Source organism: Myiozetetes cayanensis, unplaced genomic scaffold, assembly GCF_022539395.1.
Source record: "Myiozetetes cayanensis isolate MyiCay16 unplaced genomic scaffold, myiCay2020 scf2-11, whole genome shotgun sequence".
In the NCBI taxonomy this organism is placed as follows: Eukaryota; Metazoa; Chordata; class Aves; order Passeriformes; family Tyrannidae; genus Myiozetetes; species Myiozetetes cayanensis.
Window position 1 is genome coordinate 79,321,367 of NW_026087411.1, and position 27,396 is coordinate 79,348,762.

At 38.0% G+C, this 27,396-nt stretch overlaps 1 protein-coding gene across 1 annotated transcript in view; it reads right to left on the reverse strand.

The window, feature by feature from the left end:
• ZNF292 (zinc finger protein 292) overlaps positions 1–27,396 on the reverse strand; it is a 54,079-nt gene that overhangs the window by 19,206 nt on the left and 7,477 nt on the right. Inside the window, exons 2-4 of the mRNA XM_050316632.1 lie at positions 9,733–9,887; positions 9,152–9,230; positions 7,659–7,794 (exon numbers count right to left, since the gene is read on the reverse strand). Of these exons, the coding sequence (XP_050172589.1) occupies positions 7,659–7,794; positions 9,152–9,230; positions 9,733–9,887 (370 nt within the window). The remainder of the gene's footprint in view (positions 1–7,658; positions 7,795–9,151; positions 9,231–9,732; positions 9,888–27,396) is intronic.

The following is a 27,396-nucleotide window of genomic DNA, read 5'->3' on the forward strand; positions in this document are numbered from 1 at the left end:
AAAAAAAATAAAAAAATAAAGAAGCCAAGACATTAAATGCATGTTACAGAATTAACAGATGACATTTACTCATTTATGGTTGACCCCCTAAAATTTATACAAATCAAAATAGGCACAAAAGGTATGAAGGAAAGATGAGGAGAAGGTTCTGTGTGAACTGTACTTCTTTATCATAAGGATTCCCTGTCACAGGCCTTGTATCTACTTGCAGGTTTTAATTAAATCTAATTTCTTGGCAAAACAGATACACAAAACAAATTTAGAAAGCATATAAATAATAAAACATTTAGATACCATTTAATTATAGCTCTACAGAAAGGCAACACAAAGCCACTGCTCTCACATCCTTTGTACATTTGTACTACACCTTTACTAATAGTTGCCTTTTAAAGATCTTGCTATTAAAGGATATATGTGACAAGTGTAGAAGAATCTGAACTGCTTTCTGTTGGTGTTACATGTTTCATATACACATCCATAGAATGCAGTCAAACTTATTTACAAGTTTTTCAATACAAATAAGTTTCCTACAAAAAGAGGCTTATCTTGTATACATTTGACTGTGCATAGTTTAAAACTCATAAGACATGGGTATTACCTGCATTTTGCAGATATGCTCCTACCAGAGTTAAACACTGTAGTCTATGCTAACAACTCAACTCTAGGTGCTTTAGGGGAACGCATAAGAATCCTACAAAAAAGGGGAGCACAGGTTAACATTCCCATTCTTAAATATACATCTTGTGTCTAATCCAGATCTTTAAGACCAAAACGGTTTCATCTTTGAAGCACGAGGTTTAATACTACCTTCAAAATATTTAAAAGTCAGTCATTAAAACCAGACACCTAGACAATCACTTTTGTTTAATTCTTTTGATATCAACCCATCCCTGTGGCAACTGTTTCCTCAAAATGGATATACAGTGCATAAAAAAATATTTTGGTTTTCAATTATCCACATTTTAATTTCATGACATATTCTCAAATCTTTTAAAATCAGCAGAATTTACTACTGCTTTTTGTTTCCATTCTTTCATGAAAAACAGCAGATTCATAATATACTTTCACTAATAGGGTAAAATATTGATCTTTTCTAAATGAGCTTTTTTCCAGCCTTTGAGTATTTTCATCTCTCCTTTGCAAAACCTTCTAGACATTTGCAGTGCTCGCTTTCTGACACATCTTGGTAGAAACCTTCATTATATTCATCTTAATTTACTAGCTCTTAATTTCAATGGAATCATGTTACCTGTTTACTTAATTTATTTTGTCTTGACTTTAAAAGTCCTGTTTGGTCTTGATGAAATAAGTATGTTCAGCATGTGAAAAACTGTGTCTCTAGTATTTGGAGTCTTAGTATATCAAACATGAGGTTTACTAAAAGACAAATAATTATCTCATTTTATTCTTTGCTTCCTCCTATCCTAGTTAGTTTTTGATTCATGACTGGTTTTTTATCTCATGATTTCTCCGTCTTTTAGCTACTTATACAGAATATTGCTAAAAGGCCATCTTGAAATCAAAATTAGGTCAACTGTGTTCTTTATCACTTCAGCACACAAAATTTTAGGGCAGAATATATAGCCTTTTGCAGAAATCAGGCTTGTTAGACCCCATCAGTATCTCTGATGCATTTTCAGATTTATAGTTGAATTATCATTCCAACCAATTTCTCAATTATTTGTTCAGGATTCTTGTGCCCTGGGACACATGATCAGTGATAACTAACTGATGTGTAAGAATGTTCAAACTAAATATGAATTCCTTCTTCCTCTCCCCATGTTGATGAGCTATGACCAGATTTTTATTCATGTAGGAACAAAGGAAAACCAGAGTATGCTAACAGACAACAGGCAGACAGCAGCCATTTTTGTATCTATTAGAGGACATCTGCCTTTTAAGCAGCAGATGAATGTTCCTTTAATGTCATTACCAATGCCTTACAAAAAACATTCATACTCTTGTCAACCCACAAATGACCCAGTGATTAACTACATTCAATAGTTTCAGCCTTGCTCTTCCTCTACTAGGTTCCAATAATCCGTTCACCCACAACATTTAGTCCCAGACAGTCTGCCTGGAATAACATTGGAACATTTTACCTTATTTCTGTAACAAGATACAGGAAGACCTTAGACTTTAAGCTATCGGTAACCCAAGATGTTTCACTCTGATTTATTATTATAATTACTGCATTTAACAATTTAGACTCTACATTCTACCTGCTAGAACTCAGTAATCCCCTTCCTTTAGTGTTTACTGCTTCAGCCAGCCTGTGTTGCATAAGCATCAGAACATTTTCTGTTATCTTCTCAACAAGATATAGGAAGACCTCAGGGTTAAAGCTACATATTAGCTCTTAAGCCTTTATTCTAATCCAAGTGATTATAACTATGAAGTTTAACATTTGAAAGCTCATTCAAAACATGAATTTTAATTATATTTATTTCATAACTGAACTACAGATGACATTTTTAGATAAAAACAGCGCCAAGGTTACAGGAGTAAATCTATAATGGGGAACAGTCTTAACGGTGAGATTTTGAGGGGTTTGTGGATTTTTTGTTTTTTAACGTTCAATAAATATGTTTTATCTTGCAATGTCTATTTCAAAAGTTATTGTAGACAAATTGTAACAAATTGACAATTGTAAATTCATAAAATCACTTTGAAGCACAAGTGCTTTTCTAGCACAAGTCACTGAATTGAGCACAAACCCTGAAGTATTTAATGGGAATGATTCTTGGGAAAATTATTAAACGTAATTTTAGTGCAATGTTCCTCTGCTCATTGAAATTCGTAAACACGTTTGTGCAAGTCACGTGCAGAATTCATATAAAATTACAGAACTAACATGAGAGAAAACAAGACAAGCAAATGACAGTTGACAGATGGTACTATGATCTACTCACTCTAGCAAATTAACTTGGGGCTACTGGAATATAACCTTTCAGACACAGTTTCCCTATAACTCCCTGGAATCCCACAGCTGGCATATCAGGTCCTACTAACCAAGGATTCCACGCCAAGCCTGCGAGGATGACTATGAACTTTTATTACAGATAATGCTTATACTATCCATGGATTAAAAGAGAGAAAAAGTAATCCATAGAGTAGCAGCAGATGAGAGCAGGAATAACCCACATGCATAATTCTGCAGCAACAGGTTCTCAGTCCACACATGTATGTCATGTTTTGGCTGACTGGAGGACTCGTAGAGCACAAAACAAAGAACATTTGCCTTATAAAGTACTCATAATCCTACTACGCCACCCTTCATCAATTGCAGGGTAAGTATAGATTTATCTACTACAGACCTTTATGTCTTCTTAGCCTTGCCCTGGCCAAGAAGGATGAAACCAGGGGGTTTCATGTGGACAACCCACCTCAAAGAACTTCAGTTACTAGTCAGTAACCTCTTTAGTCATCTTCAGGTGTTAGTCCACATGCACTGTGGGTGACTCTGAACTGGACTCCATACTTTCATATTTACCAGAAGCTGGAACTCAGAATCCCTCATACAAACAACAAATTAGCACAATTCTGCTGAAGTCAGCACCAATCCCAGATGCTTTTATGATGGCATACTGTCTGGTGAAGGGTAAAAAGTCCAGAGGGCTTTTTTGAGTATACCCCAAATGAAAACACTGGGTTTTTTGTTTCTCTCAAAAGTGAGGCTGTTGGTATCATTAAACTTCTGGTGATTGGATGCTCTGATTACTGAAAATAGTTCCATGCTGGCTGTTAAATTCTGCCTTTTCTCCACCTTGATAATCTCCGAATAGTAATGGTAGTATCCTTGATCATTTTTCAGTGGGATGTTCTTCAGAAGCCTCCCTACTACATTTACACTTTTGAAAAATTCAAGAACTTAACTCTTGGCATCCAGACTAAGAATATAGTCTGGATATATATCTAAGGATAGTCAGAATCAGGTATCAAAAAAACAGTGGCAGCCTGGCTTTTTGCAGGGTTATCCGAGCTCCTTTTCCTCTAGACAGTTCCTCCACTCACTCTCAGTACCAGCTGAGGAGACACCAATGACAGCTTTGAAGGACTACATCATCACTACAAGAAAATGACAATCTCAAGGATGGAAGAACAGGTTTGTGCTGAACAGCACAAGCCACACTGACAGAAACTGAGGATGGAAGTGCAGTAGTAGAGTGTTTCAGCATTGAATAGGCTACCACATAACCCCAAACACTGAGGTGTAATTCCACTTTCAGTCAATGGCATACTAAGAAATCAGATCGGACAGACAACCACACAACTTCACAAAACCTAATTTTTGGTTGTCATGAATTCAATTCAGCTTTAGTTCTAGAATAAGATCAGTCCTGGTCTCAAATTAGGCTATCTGGTAGTTCGGGAGGTGTCCAGTAAGACAAAACACACACTATGATGTGAAGAAGTAAGATAACCTTAGAAAGGTTTCCCTCCCTAACCAATTAATGCAGTGGAGAAATGTGGAAAATTCCTCCTTCCAAATACGTGTACTTCTTGTTCATCATATGCAATGTCAAAAGAAAAAGCAGTCATGCAGGTGAATCCTGAAGTAGATGCAGTTCCAGTCAGCATGCAAACAATGCAATGTCTGACAGCAACATGGAAACAGCTGATGAGTGCGTGAGCAGGTGAACCATTTCCTTTCGGACTAGTCAGTGATCACAGCTAATACTGCCTTCTTGAATTTAATGGAGTGGATAAGAGATTTTATTTTCATATCTCTTTCCAGATTTCTTTCTGCTTTGGTACTGAGAGTAGTTGTTCCCATTATGTGAGGCTGACGGAAAGTGGTAGAGCGGTGCTCCACAGCAAAGAATGTTACCAATGTGCTCCCAGCGGATCTCTGAAACGTTATTTGAGAAGCCTGGTACTTTGCTATCCCTGTGACCCAACAGGATTATGCAATTTTGGGTGATCTTTCAAGTCTAAAATGTCTACGATGTTACATGAATAAAGCTCCAAATCTGACAAATATCCTTTAAAAGCATAGGAGATAGGTTTCAAGTGGAAAAGAAGAAAATTCACATGAACAAACAAGTAGTTTACACATCCTGAGCACACTTTTAAGAGGTAATACTGCTGAGGAACCACAATCTGAGTAAGGAAGTTGCAGGCCTAGTCACATAATTGTTGTCCTGTTGGCTAAAGACATAGGCAAGAAAGAGAGGCAAGAAAGAAGATATGGGGAACTGGGGGAAGAATCTGTCCTTTCAGCACTGAATTCTTAAGTGGAAAATTGCCTGGAAGCTCTTAAATTAATATAGATTGATCCATGACACAATACCAAACAGATTTGGGAAACTCAGAAGGAGTTTCTCAGGAAATCTCTCAGATGGCAGTCACAAGTAATGCTATCAACTCCAAATGTGCACTCAGGAGGCCCACAGATGATAACCAAAGACCCTACTGGCAATTCAGTTGCTACTAATAAATATTCTTTGGAGTCACCAGTCAAGAACAAAAAAAAATATATTCCTCAGCTCATCAGGGATCCAAATACTCATTTCTAGGCTAGTCCTCCATACAATACAGACTAGCCTTGTGGGAACAAGTACAGTCACAAATGACAATGCTCATGTTTCACTTGCAAAGCAGAGAGATAAACTATTTTCAGAAACAACTCAAGTAGGGTATCAGCACTAAGTAGTTCCCAAGAGAAGATTCTCTTTTATTTATTATTATAGAATCTGGCAACTTAAGTGGCGTTTCCCAACTTCTGTTGTCATGGACTAAAAATCCAGGGCCATGCCAATGTTTGTCACCCAAGCAGGTGACCAAACAAGTTGCTGAATACTTCCAATGTGAAAAGACCTTCCATGTGCACAAAACCACAAATCTGTATCTACTGTATGTGCGTAGTTCCTGCACTACAGTTCAAGACAGATTTTTCTATTTTATATCACAGTACTGTATCAACACCTTGTAGTAATGCAGCAATACTCATCAGCAAAGAAATCAATGACAGGCATGCTGTTCTCAACACTGCTTTAAACAACTGGCTATCCATCTTTAGGGTTTTTTTCAAGCTCTTTAGTGCACAAATCCTTACAAACATACATTCATCAGAAAACCAAGCAGTGCCCAAGGCAGTAAGGCAATTATTTAATGACATGGCAACTCAGAGAACAGTCTCCCTAACATCTTAGGAAGCAAGTATTTCCTGCTCATATTTAGGTGGAGCCCATGCAATAGACCATTCTCAAAACTCTGGAGTGCAAGAGAACCACCCAGTTCAAAGAAGCCTGCATTTCCTCGTCTGTAATCAGAATGAGAAAGCTGCGCTGTGCAGTCAGAGAACATGAACTTATCTCACACTATGTCCTGAGTTTTTACAACTGAAAATAAAGGAATTCAAAAGGATCTATCTCTGAGATGAAACAGACAGCTAGCTGCACTTCCTACAGGAGATGCAAAGAGGTAAACTGTCCTTCAGGAGTCAAACACAGAGGACTTCCATAAGAGATAATCACTGACCTAAAACTTAATAAATACCCACTTATGGCAAAGATTCTGAATAAATAGGTCATAATTGAGATGACTAAGACTGGAATAAAACAAAAAACCCATGAAGGAATAACTGAAACAAACAGAGGCATCAAAAGTCTAAGCTGATCAGGAAAAACACTTCCAATCTCAACTAAAATTTCACGTCCAACAGACAAATGTTTACACTAGCCATTACTCAAAGACTTGAGTTAATCAAATCTGCCAAATGATAACAACCCAGTGTAACAAGCTGAACCTTTCATTTCCCATATGAGGAATGAGACAGTCAAGCCAGAAGATAGTATAGAACAGACACTATGGAAGAGAGAAGATATGATAGCAGTCTAATGAATCATGTCTTATGATGCATTCATTAAAAGACATAAGAATTGTTTACTTTTTAATAACTAGAGATTATCATATGAAATAAGCAGGCACCAGACTAAAGGTAGGCAGACAGTAAGAGGAACTAGTTTAACTGATATAAGAACAGTGCAGCTCTGACAGATGCTCAGGTGTGACACTTCCTAAAGATTCTAAAACCAATTAGGCACAGAATCAGAAAACCAGCTAAGACTTATTAACACAAGGATACCACTTCTGAATTGCAGTCATCAACAATGGTAATAATATATGAGGACAGTATCACTGTAAGCCCTGTTGATTACATACCCTTCCCTAAGTAACTTCTATAGCCATTCTCAGAACTCAGGTCTAAATGAATCTTCAGTGATGGCCCTCTTGGCATTTCATAACTGAGTAAATGCTATTCTCAAATATATATATATATATATATATACACACACACACATACACAGTTTGGGGTTTTTTTTTGTTTATGTCAAGTAATTTTTGTATTCTAGTACTGAACTTACCCCACTGTAAATTAGCCTATATGTAAACTGCCTTCACATGGCTTATAAAGAAAATTGCAAGAGATCTCAAGGTATGATTATGTTTTGTGCAAAATACCAACATAACTTGTATACTCCTATGAACATAATGCCCTAATAATTCAGACAATGCTACACATATATCTATTTATATAGCTTATAAACTATCACAAACTATATGAAACAAAAAATTTCCGTGTATCATAATAACATTTCAATGTATTATAAAAATGAGGTATATTTTATACGAACCATAATTTTAATTTTTACCTTCATCTGGGTCCAACTGTTCCTGGGAAAGAATGCCACACAATACTGGGTTCTTCCACACTCCTTTCTCTTGTGTAAGGGTAGTTAAAATGTGCAGTTCCCGGCTGCCATTTTCCATCAAGTTTTTATGAGCCACCTGAATAATATATTTTACAAAACAAAGTATTGTTAAAAAGACATTATTAATGAGTCTTTCATATTCCTTTATACCTTGTGTGGAAAAAATAACCCCTTACCAGACAGAGAGTTAAATGTATAACAAACCAATCTTAACATTCAGCTGATACAGATCTTATTTCTGCCACTGCTGCCTAAGATTAAGGCTGAGAAACCAAAACAACAGAGTGCCTCAAACTCACCTTGAGATTTACTAACAAGGCTACTTCCAAAATTTCTGAAACTAAATTTTGAAATAGGTCTCTCTTTTAAAAATGGACGAGTAACTCCTCTGGTCCACGTATTGGTCTGGTACCAGCTGCCTAAGCTATTATTCTTTTCAAACGCTTCAGTGGCTCAATTTCTAAGTGCTGGAGACAATGAAAAAATATTTTTGTACTTGTGAAAGATTTTAGCTGTAAGACCTCACTGCATGGTTCTAGGCAAATAAGCAGGTTGGAGTCTTAAAATCAATTAAAATACTTTTCACTGCATTTATATACTAGCATAAATCTGGGAGCAGACATACACTTGGGAGCAAACTAAGTACCTGCCAAAATCAGCTGAAGAAGCAATGCACAACTTACACTGGTCCTTAAAAAAAACAAGAAAAGGTTCACATCTTTCTTTTCACTTTTCTATTATTTTTTGACCTGCTCTGAAGGCTTTAGAGCACCTCAGCAAACACACCTCTTCAGAACTGTTTTATATCAGGCAGTTGGTAGTCAACATTCACTATAAAATAATCAGCCTTGCATCTTCATGTTATTTAGGCTGAGAATCCTGAGGTAACTGTATCTGGTCTTTTTCAGTATTATTCTTTCCTCCTCCGCAATCCCCTTTTCTTCTAAACTGTAGACAGGACAATTTTTTTTTTTATTTCTGAATTGTAGACAGGACCTCCCACTACATATTTCTGATAAATACTGAGGAGCAGAACTTGTTCCAACACCCTCCTTTAAAGCAGAGCTCTAACCTTAACCAGCTAGTGCCCTCTCTGAGATATAAGAACCCTGCAGTATCAAGAGGCCTTTCATCAATAAGTTTCAAATGTACAACCATATATAGTAAAGAATGACTTGTATGATATTTCATTTTTAAGAGTGTTAATAGACAAATACATCTTAAAACATGAATTTTCTTTCAATAATGTGTAAATGTTTTTTTCTCCACAGCTGCTGCATGCAGGTGAACATGACCTTCAGCAATACTGCAGAGTACCTAAGTTTTCCAGCTAAAGGCTTTGCTCTTTACAGACATGCTACATGCTCAACATTCCTAGGTTTCTAAACGATTCTGGAAAGCTACTAAGACTTCACTCCATGAATCAAACTCACCTGTACAAAAGCCTGAAATTCTTCCCATTTATTTTCAGGTAAATCCAGAGGCAGACACAGTAGAAGTTCAATACAGCTTCTGGAAGTCAAATGGGAGAATTATTTGAGGCAATTTTTTAACGTATAATTAACAACTCTTTATTCTAATATCCAAACAGTTATTTGTTTGAAACATCAGTCACAAAAGTTGCTTTCTTTGAATGCATAAAGAAAAGAAGGTCACAGACACTCCTGCAGAAACTGTGAAAGCAAACTCTCTAAAAGAAACCATTAAAAAAAAAAAAAAGGATTTGTCATCAAATCCAACCCTGTAAAAGCCTGTGTAAACTGATGCACTTTCAGATTGCATGCAGATCAATATTAGCAAAGTGTTTCAAGCCAGGAATGTTGGTTTGTCCTAAATCAGGAGTCCTTCTTGCCTCATTTCCAATAACCAAAGATATTTTCTCTCACATACAGCACCCACCATGACGAAGGTAGGTGCTTCCCAACCTTTTTAACACCAGAGTGGGAAAGCATTTAGGCAGTGCAAAGTTAATACCGTACAGGTTGGGTTTAGTAACGAAAAAGAATATACTCACAGTGCTAAACGCTCAAGCACAAAGGCTACATTTTCACACTCAGAGGTAAGATAAGGTCGTGCTTTTACATAACTTCGAATAGCCACCGTGTACACCTCCAGCAGAGGCAGAGGGTCTTCTGATGTTTTCCACTTTTCTGCATACTCCAACAAAGTCTGTTTAGGAAAAGGAGAAAACAATCAAAAATTCAGGAACAACCGTTAAATTTTAAATTTTATATTCTTCACTAGCAGACCACCCTCCTTAATGATTACATCTATTCTCCTTAATATGAATTGCATGTTCTCAAAGCATGCCTTTTTTCCTTAAAATTTACTGTTTCATTAACAACTGGAACTTAGACTCCGCACACCATCATTCTCTGATAATATAAAAATGTTATGACTGACACTCCCTCCCTATGGTACCATCATATGATTCATTTTACATTCATATTTTCCAAACATAGAAGCGTGAAGAGCATATCATAATTAAGGCACTGAAAACTCATCTTTTAGACATTCACCTCTACAGTTCAGCTTCTAAAGCAAGTAAATTTGAAAGTTCTAGCCTTTATTTTAACTTCTCTGCCTTGCCACCTTACTGATATCTACAGGTATCTTCAGGATATTGCTTTTTACATGGCCCTGAAAGGAACATGAACTATGCATTTTAAAGACATCATTTACGCAACTAAAAATCATTAGTCAAAAAGTTGTTTTCCTACTTGCCACACGAATACCTACAAACAGTGATTTCAAAATAAAACTCACGAGAGTGATGAAATAATCATCTCCACCTAAAATACAAAAGGCTTCTATTCGTTTCAGTCAAGGCTGGGGGACTCAGACACACATTAAGGCAGAGTAGCTAATAAGGTTTTCATGTCAACACCCAAACCAAATTCCTCTTGGATCTCTGCTCTCAAGCCTAGGGTAGCTTAAGAGATTGCAACCTAATTCTACCCTACAGTGGGTTGCATGCAGCCTGTCATATTAAGATGATCAATTTTGCTCTTTGCTTCTTGAGGGGCATAACAGGCAGAAAGCCAAGAGCAAGAAAGAGCAATTTTGGTTTTCTGACACCCAGCTGAAAGCAGAGCCATTAGAATATGTTGTTTGGAGGAATGTCTGATGGAGCTGTGAGTATCCTGAAGGACAGATTGCAGCCTTTGGGGGCAAACTGTTTCTGTGTGACTATAATTTATTAGGATTTTCCTCCATGAGTACTAGATGCAATCCCACAGTTTCTCAATAGAGGGATTAATCTCCCTCAGCTGGTGCTAGCACAGCTGAGGGTGTATCTGGTGGTCTGCCAGAAGGGCACCCTGGAGGCTGCTCAGGAAGGCAGCTGGATTGGTGTCCCCAGAGCTGGTCCCCAGCCTCTCCCAGTGCATGGGGCTAGTCTCCCCCACCTGCAGTGCTTTGTGCTCGCCTTGGCTGAACTGTGTGCCAGCCCATTTCCTCTGGATGCTGACATCCCTCTCAAAAGCTTCTCTGACCTCCCTTACCTCACTTGCTCCCAACCAAGTCTGCAGCATCTGCTGCTATCCCCTCATCTGCAGAACCAGCTATTTCATCACATAAGGAAATCAGGTTTCTCAGTGTGAAAGCAAGTTACATAGCTCACACTGTCAAGGCCATTTAGCAAAAGTAACAGTTCCCCTTTTCATTAAGGTCAGCTATAATTAAAAGAATTTTGACAACAGTGGTTCACTTCTGACAAGGTTTGTTCTGGTAAGGCAATTCAGACCCCTCTGAACAACAAAGCTCTTCTCCAGAGTCCCCCACATACCTGAACAAAAAATGGAACAAAGTGGTTCTCAACTCATTGTAACATGAAATGGTAAAATTTTGTTAAATTGTTAATATGCAAATGCAACAATCTAAAAGAACTTGCTGTGTCTGAGATACAATGCAACTCAAATGATAAAATCATACTTGGAGCAAGTTCATATATTATAAAGTAAGCAAACCAAGCTTTATTCCTGAAAGGTAAGTCAGTCACATAAAAAAAAAATACAAGACAAAACAAAACTAGGATTATTCCTATCCTCGACTCTACCAAGTTCAGCCTAATTTAAATTCAGTACTGCCCTGTCTGTGCTTGCTATCTGTACTGAGTTAACCAGTGGTGCCTGTTAAGAACATACTTAAACTTGTCATATTTGGCGATGTCCAAAATAAACCCTCTCGATACAAAATGTCAATTATACTAACTGAATCAGAGCAGTTTCATGTGGTCATTTGCAGTCACAATACTATCACTAGGTTATATATAACTCAGCCTGAACACAGATCAAAAGTACTGCATTCTTTTGAATTCACATTCACAGAACAGGTAAGAAATATGCAGGTTTTAGCAAATGCTGCATTAAAGCCTAGTTTGGTTTTAAAGGAGATCCTAATACACTGTCACCTTAAAAGAAGTTATATACTCCTCTCCTGCACCAGAAGATGGTTCTAGTGCTTCCTACTGGAACCCTGAACCTGACTGGAATATTGTCTCTGTTTTACTCTAACAGTCAATATCATGCTCTCCTGACAGCAGCAAAAAAGCACCACATATCATGGCAGAGAAATCAAGGAAGAGCAAAACAGAGTTGAAGCATGAAAGAAGCAACAAAGGAAAACTGGATAAACAAGCTAACATTACCAAACATCTATTTCAGTACCACTTGGTAATTTTGATCAATGCACTACAATAATCAGATCAGAACAAAGCAGTTGGCTTCAAAGAATCCTGAAAGAAACTCCAGCAAAGAGCCTCCCTTTGTCCTAATACTCACATAACCACAAGTACTATGATTTTCATTATTGACTTGTCATATGTTGACACGTTTAAGGATGCCAGTGGCAAAACAGCAAAGCTGAACAAAAAACACTTCAGGAAAGGATACTATACTTCACTTTTGGGGTCTTGAAGCAATGTTTTGGATGGAACAGGCAACAATTTCTTCCTCTTGTTCATCTGATATAAGTATTCATGTTAAAGGAGTGAATATGACAAGCTTCAGGTTTACATGAATACTACAGACTTGCAGAAAAAACCCTCCTTCCTAACTTGATGCTTCTTGCTAAGAATACAACAGAGCAATCAATGCTGCACCTTTCACAGTGTAAAATAAAGACACCCTCATATATGATCCTCTTCCCCTATGGAATAAACTTTTTCTTAAGTGCTTGGTTATGACTTGATTATTTTTGCCCTGGAGAAAACAACAAACAACTCCTTTTTTTTAAATGAGTATTGCAGCTTAACCAATTTTACACTTGCTTAAAAGAAACAATTCTCCCTGTAAAGGTAAAATGTGAAAACAAGTTACTGGTGCTACTGAATAAAAGAGGGACGAACACAGTAATCAGAAATTCAGCACAGCTTACTGTTCATATTGATTTGTAGATATGCTGAGAAAATTCTTTGCGTTAGTTTGGAATGCTACCTAGCTCAAACAGAGTCAGCTTCGTAATTGAAGATAAATAGTTAAAGCTAACATTGTCATAATGAATTCCTTTCCTTTGTGATTCATTTGAAACAATATATTTCTCTTTTTAGACTAAATATATTAAAAAATCCAAACCAGAATATAATAACCCACCCCCCAAGTGATAGCTAACATATCAGACCAAGGCAGTAAGAGGTTGCAAAAAGTACCATTTTTACCCAGCTTTTATCCAGGTCATCCAAACTTGTTACAACTTACCTGGCAGCCAAATAGCCAAATCTGCCAAATAGTTTCTGCCAGTAAATTAAGTTGATATTTAGGAAGCTCATCTATGAAGTTATGAATCCTACTTAATACTTGAAACACTAGGTTAACCTATTAAAGACTTGATGTAAGTCTCATTTTGAATGTAGCCCACCTACTTTTACTATTCTCCTCTTCAAAAGACCACAGCAAGCAAGAAGACTAATGCAAGCTTTGGCAAGTGAAGGACATTTCAAACTTAGTTATCGAGCCAGGACAACATATCCTGGAGGTGTCTCAAAGTGTTAAGTTGAGCAGAAGAGGAAAGAAGAGAGAGGTGAGAAAAGAGGAGGCAGGGAGATGTAACCAAGCAATTGGTCATCTGAGAAGCATGACTGAAGAATATCAAGAGGATTCTCGCCTGCTGTTACAAAGACAGCAAAAACTAGAACTTGAAGAAGAAACCGAGAGCCTCAGTAGAAAGACTGATTCATAACGGAGGCTGTGGCAAGTGACCAGGGAGACCTGTAACAACCAGATCAGAAGATCTCAAGTTTCATGGGGCAGGAGAGACAGACTTTATAGCCAAGTAGTCAGCATGCTAAAAAACTTCCAGCTAGGCAGTATCACCACCTGATCTGCACGAGGGACAATACTGAAGACCGATGACCCATTATGACAGAATCCAGATAGAATCCTCACAGATAATTGGGAACTTTACAGAAATACCATGTGGTCCTTAACACAAGAAAACTGGATGGGAGAATTACAAAAGCACTTGCAGAACCAATGACAGTCCAATGAAGACCTCAACAATTCAAATCCAGATTAATAAGAATAAATTGAAGCAAATAAAATTTCATTTTTAAAATATGAGGTTTAGTAGTAGTAGGAAGCCAAAACAGACACAATCAACAGATTGGCAAATTCTCAGAATCCACCATCTAACAAAAAGTATTGGGTGTGCTGATGACCTGTTACTATGATCTTTTAAAAGTGGCAAACACACTGTTCAAAGCAAGTAGAAAAGATTGCATTATAACACAGTGGCACTATTTCAGCACTAAATAGTGTTATTTTTATCTCATATATATAGATCAGCCACTTCCAAGCCATTACATAAACTATATTATGCCCTCCACACCCTTCAAAAATATCCGTTAGTATGACAGATTTCCTTGTCTGGATGTCCCTAGACTATACAGCACTGCCACTGTATAAAGAAAATCAAATTCATTCTGTTTCACTTAATGAATCATTGTTGTGCTCTGCTTGCAACCATAAAAAGGAAGAATTTTACCCCCAGCCCTGGGCCTCATTAAGTTATTTATCTCCCTAGTCAGGACATGCTTGTTAATCAAGCCAAGTACTGCATTCAGAGCACAGCAGCAAAGTTTTGTTCCTCTGTGAGACTGAAATGGGCATTTTATTTTAGCAGCAGCTTACACAGTCAAGAATCGTCCAAAAAGGGAATAATCTTGATCTGTACAATAAAAATAAGTATGCATTATAACTGTGATTGAAACTATGGAAAATATTTAGCCACAGGTAATATTCAAACAATACATTTCATCATTTTCAATCTTTTATCAGAATCCTGACAATGTTGCTGCAGCAACACACCCAACAGAGGATGCTTTGCTACTCTTGGAAGTTATACTGAACAACCCTCTCTGCTAAAACTAGATCTGCAACACCAAAGCAGTGGTTTATACTAAAAGGCGGCATTATTTACCATTAACTGAAGTTACACATGTATGGTCCACATTCTTGTGCTTCTTCACCTCTTAAGAACAGATTCTTACTCTGCACATATCTGGATAAGGGCAAACTTACTTCAATTTATGTATGCCTGGGACTGTTACTTTCATTCCCTACTAAATCGCAAGGACTAAGGGCCTGGGAAAATGACAGTCAGTGGGCACACAGGTAAGCTGCACTTCCCAAACCACTTCAGTAACAAGTAAAACCACTATTTCAGTGACTTTCCTCAAGCATATCCACAGAGAAGAAAAGTCCAAGCAACAAATTTGATATGCTCAAGTTACCTGGAGATGTCTTCAGGAGCTGCACACAGAGTGGCTGCAGGAACTCCCTCCAGGAAATAAACTCCACAGCAGCAGAGGCAGCAAAGCAATGACAGCTCCATGCAAACAGGCAAGCGCAGGAGCAGCAGCACTTCTCAGGGAGATCACTCTGCCCCTTCAGGTTCACACTGTGCATTCCCACAAAGGCAGGATTCCCCTTCGACTGGCACATCCCCATCTCTCACTCCTCCAGTATCTGTCAATAACCAACTGACTCAAAAGAGCACAGCTGCTTTCACAGGAACCATCAAAGGGTCCAATTCAAGAAAAAATTCAAAGCTGGTAAAGAATGCCTACAATTCTGATAGTATCAACAGCAATTTCAAAGGAAAGTGAGGGCTCCAGTCAAGAAAGAGGGTAACTTGAGAAAATCAGTGAAGCAGGTATCCCGTGTGAACCATGCACATGATTTAAAGAACCTTTTTCTTGGCTTGAGATTCTCCCCTGCGAAGAAGGCAGGTATGTTCTAATGACCAGAGCCATCCACAGCTTGTATCGCTAGATGGATTCATGAAAATGAATTGGGTAACCTGGGTTTGGTATCATCATAGAGGAAGATGCAGAGAGATGCTGTACACCCTAATGAGCCTTGATAACATAACTACTTCAGTCAAATCAAGTGCCACTTACTTCTCTGGACTGGCTTAGAGTTGGGCATTTAGGACTAAAGGGACTGAAAGAAAGAACACATATACCATAACTTGATCCAGAAGAAGTGTCCCTCAGGGCTCTTTCTTATGACCAGTGCTATTCAGTACCTTCACTAATGACACAGACGCTGGGATTGAGTGCATCCTCTGCAATCTGCAGATGACACAAAGCTGAGTGATGCAGTTGTCACAGCAGAAGGAAGGGATACTACCCAGAGGGACTCAGACGATCTTCAGAAGTGTATCCATAAGAACATCATGAAGTTCAACAAGTCCAAGTGCAAGGTGTGGCACCTGGGTCAGGTAACCCCAAATATGATTTAAACAGATGTTCTTTGTGAGCAGCTGTCTTCTACAGCAGATCTTGTTATAAACTCAGATCTAGTGCCAGGCATTGCCCTTAAAAAAACATACAACAAAAGTGAAAGGAAGTAGATTTTGTAGTACCACATACTGTTTCTCCCACATAAGTACTGCTCAAGTGCTACTCATCATCTGTATAGTTTTCTTTTTCCATGCAAACTGAGGAAAAATAAAGCTGTATTTCCCTCAGGTCAGGAAATATATTGTCTATGGTCAGCTGATGGACTGTGCAAAAAGGGAGTAGTATCTTTAATATGGACCTTTAAAAGCTCCATGTTACTATCAGCTTGCAATTATTTCCACTCTTGCTTCCTCAAATTTCTTGTGTAATACTTTAGATAATCAAGAACTAGCTTTCAAATATACATGACTGTACTTCAGCAATGTAATGCACAATAATAATCTAACTCCTGCTTGTCGATATCCAAGCTCATAAAACATGCAATGATGAGCCATGTGAACTGGACAAAACCAGACACTGCAGCAGTAAGATACGAAAATACTTATCATACCTATTGAAAGAGTCTTCTTATGCCAACTGACTGCTGCTGACTGTAAAGAACACTGTCAATGCAACTATGATGACCCGTGAAGAAGACAGAACAGATGATGTCCCCCAGTTCTGTATTACCAGCACAATTGTCTTTGTATTACAAAATAGAAGGGTAGCCCTAAAAGTAATCTGAGACTTTTACCAAAACTTAAACTGAAATTAAAACGGAAACGTTGGCTACTATATCCCAATATCCAGTATCCTATGTACTTCCTCCTTCTTGAGCTGCCATCTTTCTGCATCTGACAGGCAAAAGTAATTTTACTGAAGTTTAGACAAGAGAGATTCACTGTATCTCTTGTAAAAAATATTTTTCCCCTTCATGATTCTGTACTTCATTTTTGTTACCTCTTGCATTTACCTCCATACCTTGCAGATAATCACCAAATGAAGACAAGGATTTAAAAGTCTGACTAGGAGGCCCAGATAATTTCTCTTTACTTTATTTCTTTTCCAACAAAGGAGCTGTTCGGTTACAAAAATAACCCAATCAGTAAGATTAAAGACACCCCTCACCATACTAACTCCAAGGGTCTGTACTCTTAGTCAGTTTTCACTTCCAAAAGTAAAACCTATTTGCTTCTTCCTGAAAAAGTATTTTCCCATGTATATGCTTCACATTGATAACCTTTAAGGTATGGTAGTCACGAGCTGCAATGCTTATGTTTAACTACTGCTCAAAAGAAAATAAAATATACGAGATGAAATCTCTAAAAAATTAATACAGTGGTTCTCCTTCATCCTGATGAGTTCACTAATGAAATACCTACAGGAGATACATAGTAACAAAGTATTTTTTAAAAAATCAATGAGTTATGTCTAACTGCAATGTAAAAATTAAACTATTATCTATAATCTTGTTGTACATACATAAATTCTTCAGATCAAGAACAGAACAATACAGTGAAGTGAGAAATAAAACACCTTTATGAAAGGAGTCAAAAAATGATGAATGTCCACCAAGACACTGCTTTCCATGAATAAAGATAACAGAAAGAAATGGTCTCTAGTCTTTTTAGGATAGCCATAAAGGAATTTCTTAAATTGCATACAGAGGTGACAAGCCTCTAAACAGAAACAAAGCATGGGCACTGGAGAGAGAGCAAGTGCTACAAATTGCAAGGCAGCTTAGTTCATGACAAAGCCCTTGAATCCTAAGAGATGAAACAAGGAACATGATGACTTGATGTGGATTCTTGATCAAGTAGCTAGGTATAGAGTTGTGATGTTGATGCCGTTTTCTGAACTTAACACTAGGGGAATAAAAGTCTTGGTTTGTTTGTGGTTTTTGTGGTTTTTTTTTCTGGGAAACACAACTATTATGCTGAGCATAGATATTCATCTCATTCAAGAGAAGTTAAACTCGAGGGCTGTGTTTTTCAGAGTAAACCTGTGAGCCTGAAGTACAATCTTGCTGACTACTGCAACCACTAAAGAACTGAGCATGTGATGAAGATAGCATTGTTCAAATTCCTGGAAAGCTGATAACAGTTTACTTTTAAGGTCAATTTATGACAGTTTACAAACTATGCCAGGCTTCTGGCCTTGAGTCTTCTGTGCAACTCCAGTCCTGTCCTAGTATCATTCCTGAATCAAATGAAAAGTCACGGAACTGAATGGTAAAATAGAAATTAACCTGTAAGTGAACAGATCTCTCCCTTCAAAGTGGAGCATTAGTCCTGGTTTGCAATAGTAAAATCATCCCTGTCCCAAGAACCCACTGTAAATTACAAGATGACTAGGATGATGGTAGGCATGACCAATGAGCAGAGGACCACAGACTAGGCAGTCATGTCCTCATAGCATCTAAAAATGTGATGTCTCTCTTCTGTAAGGAAAATGAACAGACTGGTTGAGAATAGCTTTTCAACATGTTTTCTTTTTAATTAACTAGTTGGGATACTAAACCTACATTAAAAATCCAAGTTTAGACATGTCTGGAGTGAACAGGCTGTTGTACCAAAGCATTAGTACCAGATGATGTCTTTGCGAAGTCGCACAGTAACGTCACATACTAAGGGGACACCAAAACAAACTTTAGAGGTGTTAAAATACCATCATTCTCAGCCTCAAAGATCTACAGCTCCTAGAGCTGAAGAACAGGTTTTATTTTTGTGATTTCTCTCCTCCTTGTTGTTCAGGGTTTTACCAGAAGATGGAGAACAAGACCTTCATACATAAAAAGCTAACTGCTACAACTTCTTTTAAGTTGCTAGGTTAAGGTTCCCATGAAAGGCACTTTAATTTGAGGAGGCTAGAGGCAGCCAAGGAGTAGCTGGGATGCAACCGCATTTATGATCACTTTGTACAAGGACAAACTATCCAACTAAGAAGTCAATCAAATAGAGTATTCAAGTAAAAACCTGAATAGTTCTTGGACTAGTTCTGCATATTAAAAAACCCCTTACTGCTACTACTATGTCTAATTTAAACCAAGCCTACTTCAGATTGCCCACGAGACTTCACCATTTAAGGCACTAGAAACAAATACTGTAAGATGATTTTAAAGCATTCAAAACCTGAATGTTTATATAGTATAAACCCCATCATACCTCCTTCCCATTTTAAAAAGTATGGGGGAGAAGAAGGAAATAAAAAAAGTAGGAGTACCCTCTGATCAAGGCAATCTCTCTTTATTCCCCTTTCACCTTTGCCTCCAACAAAGAAACTCAAACATAAATGACCTGTTTCCATTTTGTTTTTTTAGCTGGGATGCCCTACAGGGAAACTGATTTTTAGATTACAACAAAACTTACACAGAAAAGCACACATATTTCAAACCTGTCCACAAGCATCAGACAAAACAGCACCATCTGAAACACTGCTGCCCTCACAGATATGCCAAAGCAATATCAAGAAAATCAGTTTTCATTTATTTATAACCATGTATGGAGAGGTCATTTTACATCAAGACAACATAGCACTGTACTTCTAAATCATTTCCAAAGCAGTTTAATTATGCAAATTAAAACTGGCACTACTTAACTGATTCAGTATTTGTTTACCAAGGCAAACAAACTTTTACCAAGGCAAACAACTACTGTTACCTTGACTGTGCAGCTGGATGAGTGCCGAGAGAATATTATCTCTTACAGGTTTGCTATTATAATACAACATAATACAATAATATAATCCAGAATCAAACAGCAAAACTCCAGCAGGTACAGAATATCAGATTATATTTACAAAACTAAGGATGACTGTGGTGGGTTGACCTTGGCTGGATGCCAGGTGCCCACCAAGCTGCTCCATCACTCCCCTTCCCACTGGACAGGGGAGAAAAAATAGGATGGAAAATGACTTGTAGGTTGAGATAAAGCAGTTTACTAAAGCAAAAGAGAAAGTTTGTGCGTGCACAAGCAAAGAAAAAGAACGTTTGTTCTCTATTTCCCATCAGCAAGTGATGTCTGTCTGCTTCCTGGGAAGCAGGGCTTCAGCAGGTGTTGTGGTTTCTCAGCAAGGAAACACTGTAAACAACGAATGCCCGTCCTTCCTCCTCCTTCCCTTAGCTTTTATATCTGAGCTGATGTCGTATGGATAGAATATCCCTTTGGTTAATCTGTTCAGCTGGCCTAGTTGTGTCCCCTCCCAGGATCTTGCCCACCCCCAGCTCTTCACAGGGGGGAACGCTGAGAGACAGCACTGATGCTGTGCCAGTGCTTCGTGGCAGCAGCCAAAACACTGGTGTGTTATCAACACCTTTCTAGCTACCAATGCAAAGCACAACACTGTGAGGGCTGCTGTGGGGAAATGAACTCCATCTCAATCACACCCAATACAATGACATAATCAAATACAATTATATTTTCTAGAGTCCAAGTACCATTTAAATTATGGTTATAATGAAAAAGCATCAATCCCAATTTGTACTCAGTTTCGGTTTTTAAAACCTTTCAAGATTTTAAGTTGTTGATATGCTATTTCTATTTTGAGTATGTCTTCTGGATTGTTTCACAATTAAGTTGTTAGCAGAGTATTGCTCTAGAAAACCAAGATGCCTTTGGCTGAAGAGTCAGACGATGCTGCTTTAATTCTAGTGGAGATATTGACTTGTGTCCAGAAGAGAGGACTGAAGCCAGACTCTTAATTCCACCACTTGGAACAAGATTGTATTTAAGCAATTGTTTTCATTCTCAATTTCTGCAGGCATGGTGCAGAGCTATGCCATTTTTTTTTCCCATTACTACTCCTCCACTGACAGGCAGCAGTTCCAATCTTCTTCACTGTTTTCTTCCTTTCCCTTCAAAGAGAAAACTCCAGCTACTTTTACACTTTGCAAGGCCATGCTAAGACACACAATATCACTGGCTCCTCTACCCTGCAGCTGAAAGCAAGGGAAAGACAAGTCAAGATTAATAAGTACTGAATCAGAGTGTCCAAGAAATACTCAGTCACAGAGTGACTCAGATTAAGTTCAAAACCAGAACTGGAGCTTGCAGTTAAGTTCCTGTCCACAAAAAGTTCACAATGACTTCAGAGTTTCAGTGCAATGCACAAGGAGCAGATCCATAGAGCAGAGAAGGCATTTCTGAGAACCCAAGTCCCCAGTGAACCCATCACAGTGGTTGTATTTCAGACTTTCTCATTTCAGCTGGTTTCATTAACCGGACACCCATTAGTGGCTGAAGCTTCTGGAGCATAGCTTAGTTTCATCCAAAATGCTTCAAATTTCCACACTGCAAAGACTCTTCCACAGTGCAAAACAAAGTGTGGTGACAGTGACAATCAGATCACTTCCAAAGTGAACCCCTTGTCTGACCCAGACATCCACTATTTTGGTTCACATGTGTCTTCTAAAACTGTTCTTTCGACCATTCACTTTCTCATTCATCTACTGAAGAGAGAAATTCAGAATGCTAAAAGTAGTTTTGTTGTAGTGTATGAGCACGCATGTTTTTATACTCTTAAACACTTTAACTACAGTGTTTCTCCTTTCAACGAGAAAAGAAAAAGCCCACCCATGCTGTGTTCTGTACTCAGACTGACGTACCACCTCCATGATGGTACTGATTTTTGTTATTGGTACCTTCAGTACTCAGATACACAAGGATATGCACTCGCTGGTACAGACAATCATCGCTTACTAAAAACTAATGTTTTTTGGTGTTATCTAAACAAAAAAACAGTAGCTCAAGTACTTTCGAGTACTAGTTTCCTTAAAAGTTTTAAAGGTAACCTGTAAAAGTGTTGCAAAATTCTACCCATCTATAACCCTTTTTTTTTTTCTTACATAAACATTCTCCTCACCATCCTCTTCCTTTTTTTTTTTCTAGTCACTCTGAATTTTCAGAACCATATAAATATGAAATGTTGTCTACCAAACCAGAACACAAAGAAGAAACTGACCTGTAATTGCACATGTGTTTTTTTTTTATGGTAAAACTGCAAATATTGATGACACAGATCTAGGTTTTATGCTCAAGTTCCACCAGAAAAGGAAAAGGGGATGCACAGAAACAGCGAAAAATCAAGTCTTGCACTAACTCATGCTCCTGTTCATACTTGAGGAAAGCTATCCTCATTTTTTAGAGACAACAGTAAGTTCAGAACACACACTGAGAAAAGGTACTTGCTAAAAGAACTGATACTACTTTGTAATTTTGATTTATTAGAAAGAATTAGAATACATTCAAAATACAGCAAATATAACCTACCCTGCAATTAGTGACTCATTTTCTCAATTTATTCAACTTCACATTCATACATATATTCAGTAGCTTATATAGTGTACATATTATGTAGTTTATTATGGAAATTAAGTTTAATATCATTCCACAAAAATCAGAAAACACAAAAGTTGAGCAAAGATAGAAAATTAGTAAGAATTACCATGAACTACTTTTTAACTCCTGCCTAAAAAGATTCTCTCCAAATAACCACATCTACTTAGGTCTCCTTTGTGGATTTTGTTTTTTTAGTAAAGCTCCCTGCAGCTCTAGTTACTATGATTATGCAATAATGAAACAACTGATTTTGACAATTCTGAAAATGTAAGAATGCACAGATTATTTGAACTGCCCCCTCCTTTCTCTACATGTATTAACACCACCTAAGGTGTTAAGGACCTTGATGGTTCTTTACAACTACTTGACCGTAGGGCTCTCTCTCATGGTTGCACATCTCTAGTAAAGAGACTTAAGACTAATTGAGTCAAGAATCCACGAAATGATCAACCACATAAAGACCCTCAAGATTAACTTTCTGAGGATTTTTTTTAAACTATTGTTACAATTCAATTTTTATAGACATTAGCACCCCGAGCCTTCAGCACACAAGCATAAAAAGTTAACCATGACTCTAATCCAACTATTTCTACTTCATTAGGCAGATAAACTAACAATGAAAAAAATCCAGGATTGTTCTCCAATGTATATAACTTCGAATAGCAGGGAAGTACCACTGCCTCTAGTTTAGAGATACAAAACCAAGACAGATGTAACTATGCTGTTGAAAAATATATTTATATTTTTAAGGTCGAGTTTACACTGAAAGAAGGTTTGAGAAAAAGCACCTCAGCAGATATAGAAGCAAAACCAGAAGAATAGCCTGTTGGGCCCTGCTACAACTCTCATAATAATAATGTCACCTACCATCACCAAAAAATAATAATTAAAAAAAACCAAAACAAAAGCAAAGGAAGAAAGAGAGAAAACTGGAAGTTGATTACCAAACACAGGACCTTCTGTTAACTAACAGAGATATGTTTCTTTCCCCAAATATAAGTTAAAAGGCAAAAGCATTTTTATGTTTTTCACCTGGGCATGCTGAACATAGTGCATGAGCTCAGGTTGCTAAACCGAAAGAGGTAAAACAAAAGAGAAATTTCCTCTCATTATTTTTAAGGACTATATTGCTTAGAATTCAAAAACCACCTAGTTTTAGAAAAATACCTAGCAAATGAATGGACTACACCTGTAAACTATTTTAAAACAAGTAATTTATTTAAAACATCAGTAAGTAACTTCATTAAGCCTATGCTTTGTCATACACAGTAATAGAAATTACTCATCTTTAGGCCTGCCACTAATCTTTCTACATTTTGCACTCAATATGCTCTTTCTGATCTGGTCATTACTATCTAATTTCTCTCTTGCATCCTTACATAAGAAGTCAACTCGTTATAGTCCTAGGCTGCATTTCTTTCTGTTCAGGTTTTTATTCATGTCTTAATTCAATGTTGTCATCCCAACATATATATTTTAGTCTGTTTAGTTAAAAACAGTATTCAGCAGTTGGCTATTAAACAAGCATTTCATGAATGTGGTGGGATGTTCATTACAGTAAACTTTTATCCATTGCCAGGAAATCTCATTTACCTATTCTTTTAATTATCAGACTGGCATATGGGCAGATTAAAAATAGGAAGACAGCCAGAAATAACTGTGTGTAATCTGGAAATATGGGCATTTCCTGCAGCATAGGTGACTTGAACCTGCTCTCTCATCAAGACAAACGAGACTTTACAATATTTCTATAGTTCAACTGCATTACATTTTTGTATTAGCATTTATCAGATGAATGCAGCTTCTCCCACTGCTACTTCAAACCTTTTTAATTCTGATAAGAACTTAATTGATAATCTTCTTCCTCAGTAGAAAGGTTACTTAGTCATTATTTTAAGTTTGTCTACTCAGCACAGTCAAACTGGCATCCCAAAGGATGCTTCCATCTGATCTGTATTTCCAGTGAAAGAACAAGGCAACATCTACCACACTGTGTCTAATAACCAACAACCTGTGTCCTTTTATCAGTGTCAAAGTACTGCCATTGTGTCCATGTGTAAGGAAGGAGAGGAGCCAAGACCATCCTTTCTCCTGAATATGTTAGCAAACCACAGCGGAACTCCAAGTTCCTGCCATCACACTGATGTGGTTCACCAGTCTGGCTGGGTATCCAAAAGCAGGGTTCAACTGCCACGCCAGTTTCAACTAAAACATTATGCAAGTTCCAGGTCTGTAGAGTTTGGATACTGAAGTTTTATCATCTTCACTATTATGTATTCAGAAATTTCTTTTTATCCCTGCAATTCTCACCATAAGAGCAACCCTCCATGACTAAAGAAACAATGACGTTCAGATTGTCTTTTGTGGTGCTGAACATTTAATCTCTTCTCAAACTCATCCTTGTGTTCATTCTGCTGTAAAACAGTGTATTATCACAAGCTCCTGAGACAAGTACTCTATGACAGGGCTACAGCATTGAGGGACAGGGACAGAGCAACTGACATGGTCTACCTGGACTTATGCAAAGTGTTTAACACTGTCCCACATGACATCCTTGTCTCTAAATTGTAGAGACACAGATCTGATGAATGGACCACTTGGTGGGTAAAGAACTGGCTGGATGGCTGCACACAAAGAGTTGTGGTCAACAGCTCAGCTGTCCATGTGGAGACCAGTGACGAGTGGTGTCTCTCAGGTTGGTACTGGTGCCGATACTGTTCAACATGTTGGTGACATGGACAGTGGGATCGAGTTCACCCTCAGCAAATCTGCTGCCAACACCAAGCTATGTGGTGCAGTCAACACACTGGAGGGAAGGGATGCCATCCAGAGGGACCTTGCCAGGCTTGGGAGGTGGGCCAATGCAAACCTCGTGAAGTTCAACAAAGTGAAGTGCAAGGTCCTGCACCTAGGTTGTGACAATCCCAAACACACCTATAGGTTGGGTGGAGGAGTGACTGAGAGCAGCCCTGCAGAGAAGGATCGGGGGGTGATGGTTGATGAAAAACTCAGCATCAGCCAGTGATGCGCACTCACAGCCCAGAAAGCCAACTACACCCTGAGCTGCACCAAAAGTAATCGGCAGGTCAAGAGGGTGATTCTACCCCTCTACTCTGCTCCTGTGAGACCCCACTTGAAGTACAGCATCCAGCTCTAGGGACATGGAACTGTTGGAGCAAGTCCAGAGGAGGGCCACAAAGATGATAAAAGGACTGGAGCACCTCTCCTACGAAGACAGGTTGAGAAAGTTGGGGCTATTCAGCCTGGAGAAGAGGAAAAGAAACCTCATAGCACCTTCCAGTACCTGAAGGGAACCTACAGGGAAACTGGAGAGGGACACTTTGTCAGGAACTGTAGTGATAGGATAAAGAGGAATGGGTACAAATTGAAAGAGAGGAAACTTAGGTATTAGGAAGAAATTTTACACAGTGAGGGTGATTAGACAGCAGAATAGGTTGCCCAGGGAAGTTGTGGATGCCCCAACCCCGGCAGTGTTCAAAGCTAGGATGGATAAGGCCTTGAGCAATCTGGTCTAATGCAAGGTGTTCCTGTCCATAGCAGGGGCTGGGGGGGGGGTTGGGACTAGATGATCTTTAACATTCTATGATTCTGTAAGTCACAAGCCTGAGGAACTCCTTATTCCTAATTTGATTTAATGCCTGATCACTGAATGTACTTTATTGATTCATCAAAAGTGTATTCAGGGTATTAGGTACACAAATATCAAATAGGATTTGCCTACTCAACAGAATCCATTGTCTTCATTGTTCTGTTCTTTATCATATACAGGAGACCAGGAATGCTACACCATATTCACTACCAGTTCAAATGAAAACTTTTATATTCAACCCAAAAGATAATAGAGAGTTGCAAAATAAAGACTGGTCTTTAGCCTAAAGATTATTCTTATCAAAAACTACAGGCACACATTTTTGCAACTTTAGTCCAATCTCCTACTTGAGCAGGTCTATTTTCAGAGAAAAATTTTATAAAGCTCCACTGCCTTTTTGATGTTACATACACCTTCTTTCTGAATCTCTTTGTTCTGTCAAGTACTAAGTGGTACTAGATTAACTCTTCCCAAATGAAAGCAGTGCAGTTCATACTTAGAGATGAAAAATATGAGGAATAATACCGCGGAGTTGTCTTCGGAATATTTGGAAAGATAAATAGAAAAAAAATTCCACACCTTAGAAAGAAAGACCTGCACACCTCTTAGAACATGAGACATTAAGTTCTTACCATATGCAAAAGTACAGATCTAATAAAATGTGGAACACTATTTCAAAAGATAGTTCAAGTCATATTGTTTACCTGTTATTTAAACTTAAATTTGCAAGTTGCTGTACATCATTATTTTAAAGACATCGATGGCATAAGAACATTATGCTATTTTCCCTCCTGAAAAACTATAGAATCATACACACTGTATTACAACTGCTCAAGGATTTATATGGAGGTCTTTAGAAAACATTAATGAAAAAATTTATAGATATTAATCATTGCCTGCAGCACTATTTCTTGAAGATACGCTCCATACATGTATGAATTTGAAATACTTTCTTTGCCTTGCCTGTCAGTTTAGGTAATGCACCACATAGAAGAAACAAAATGTTGATGT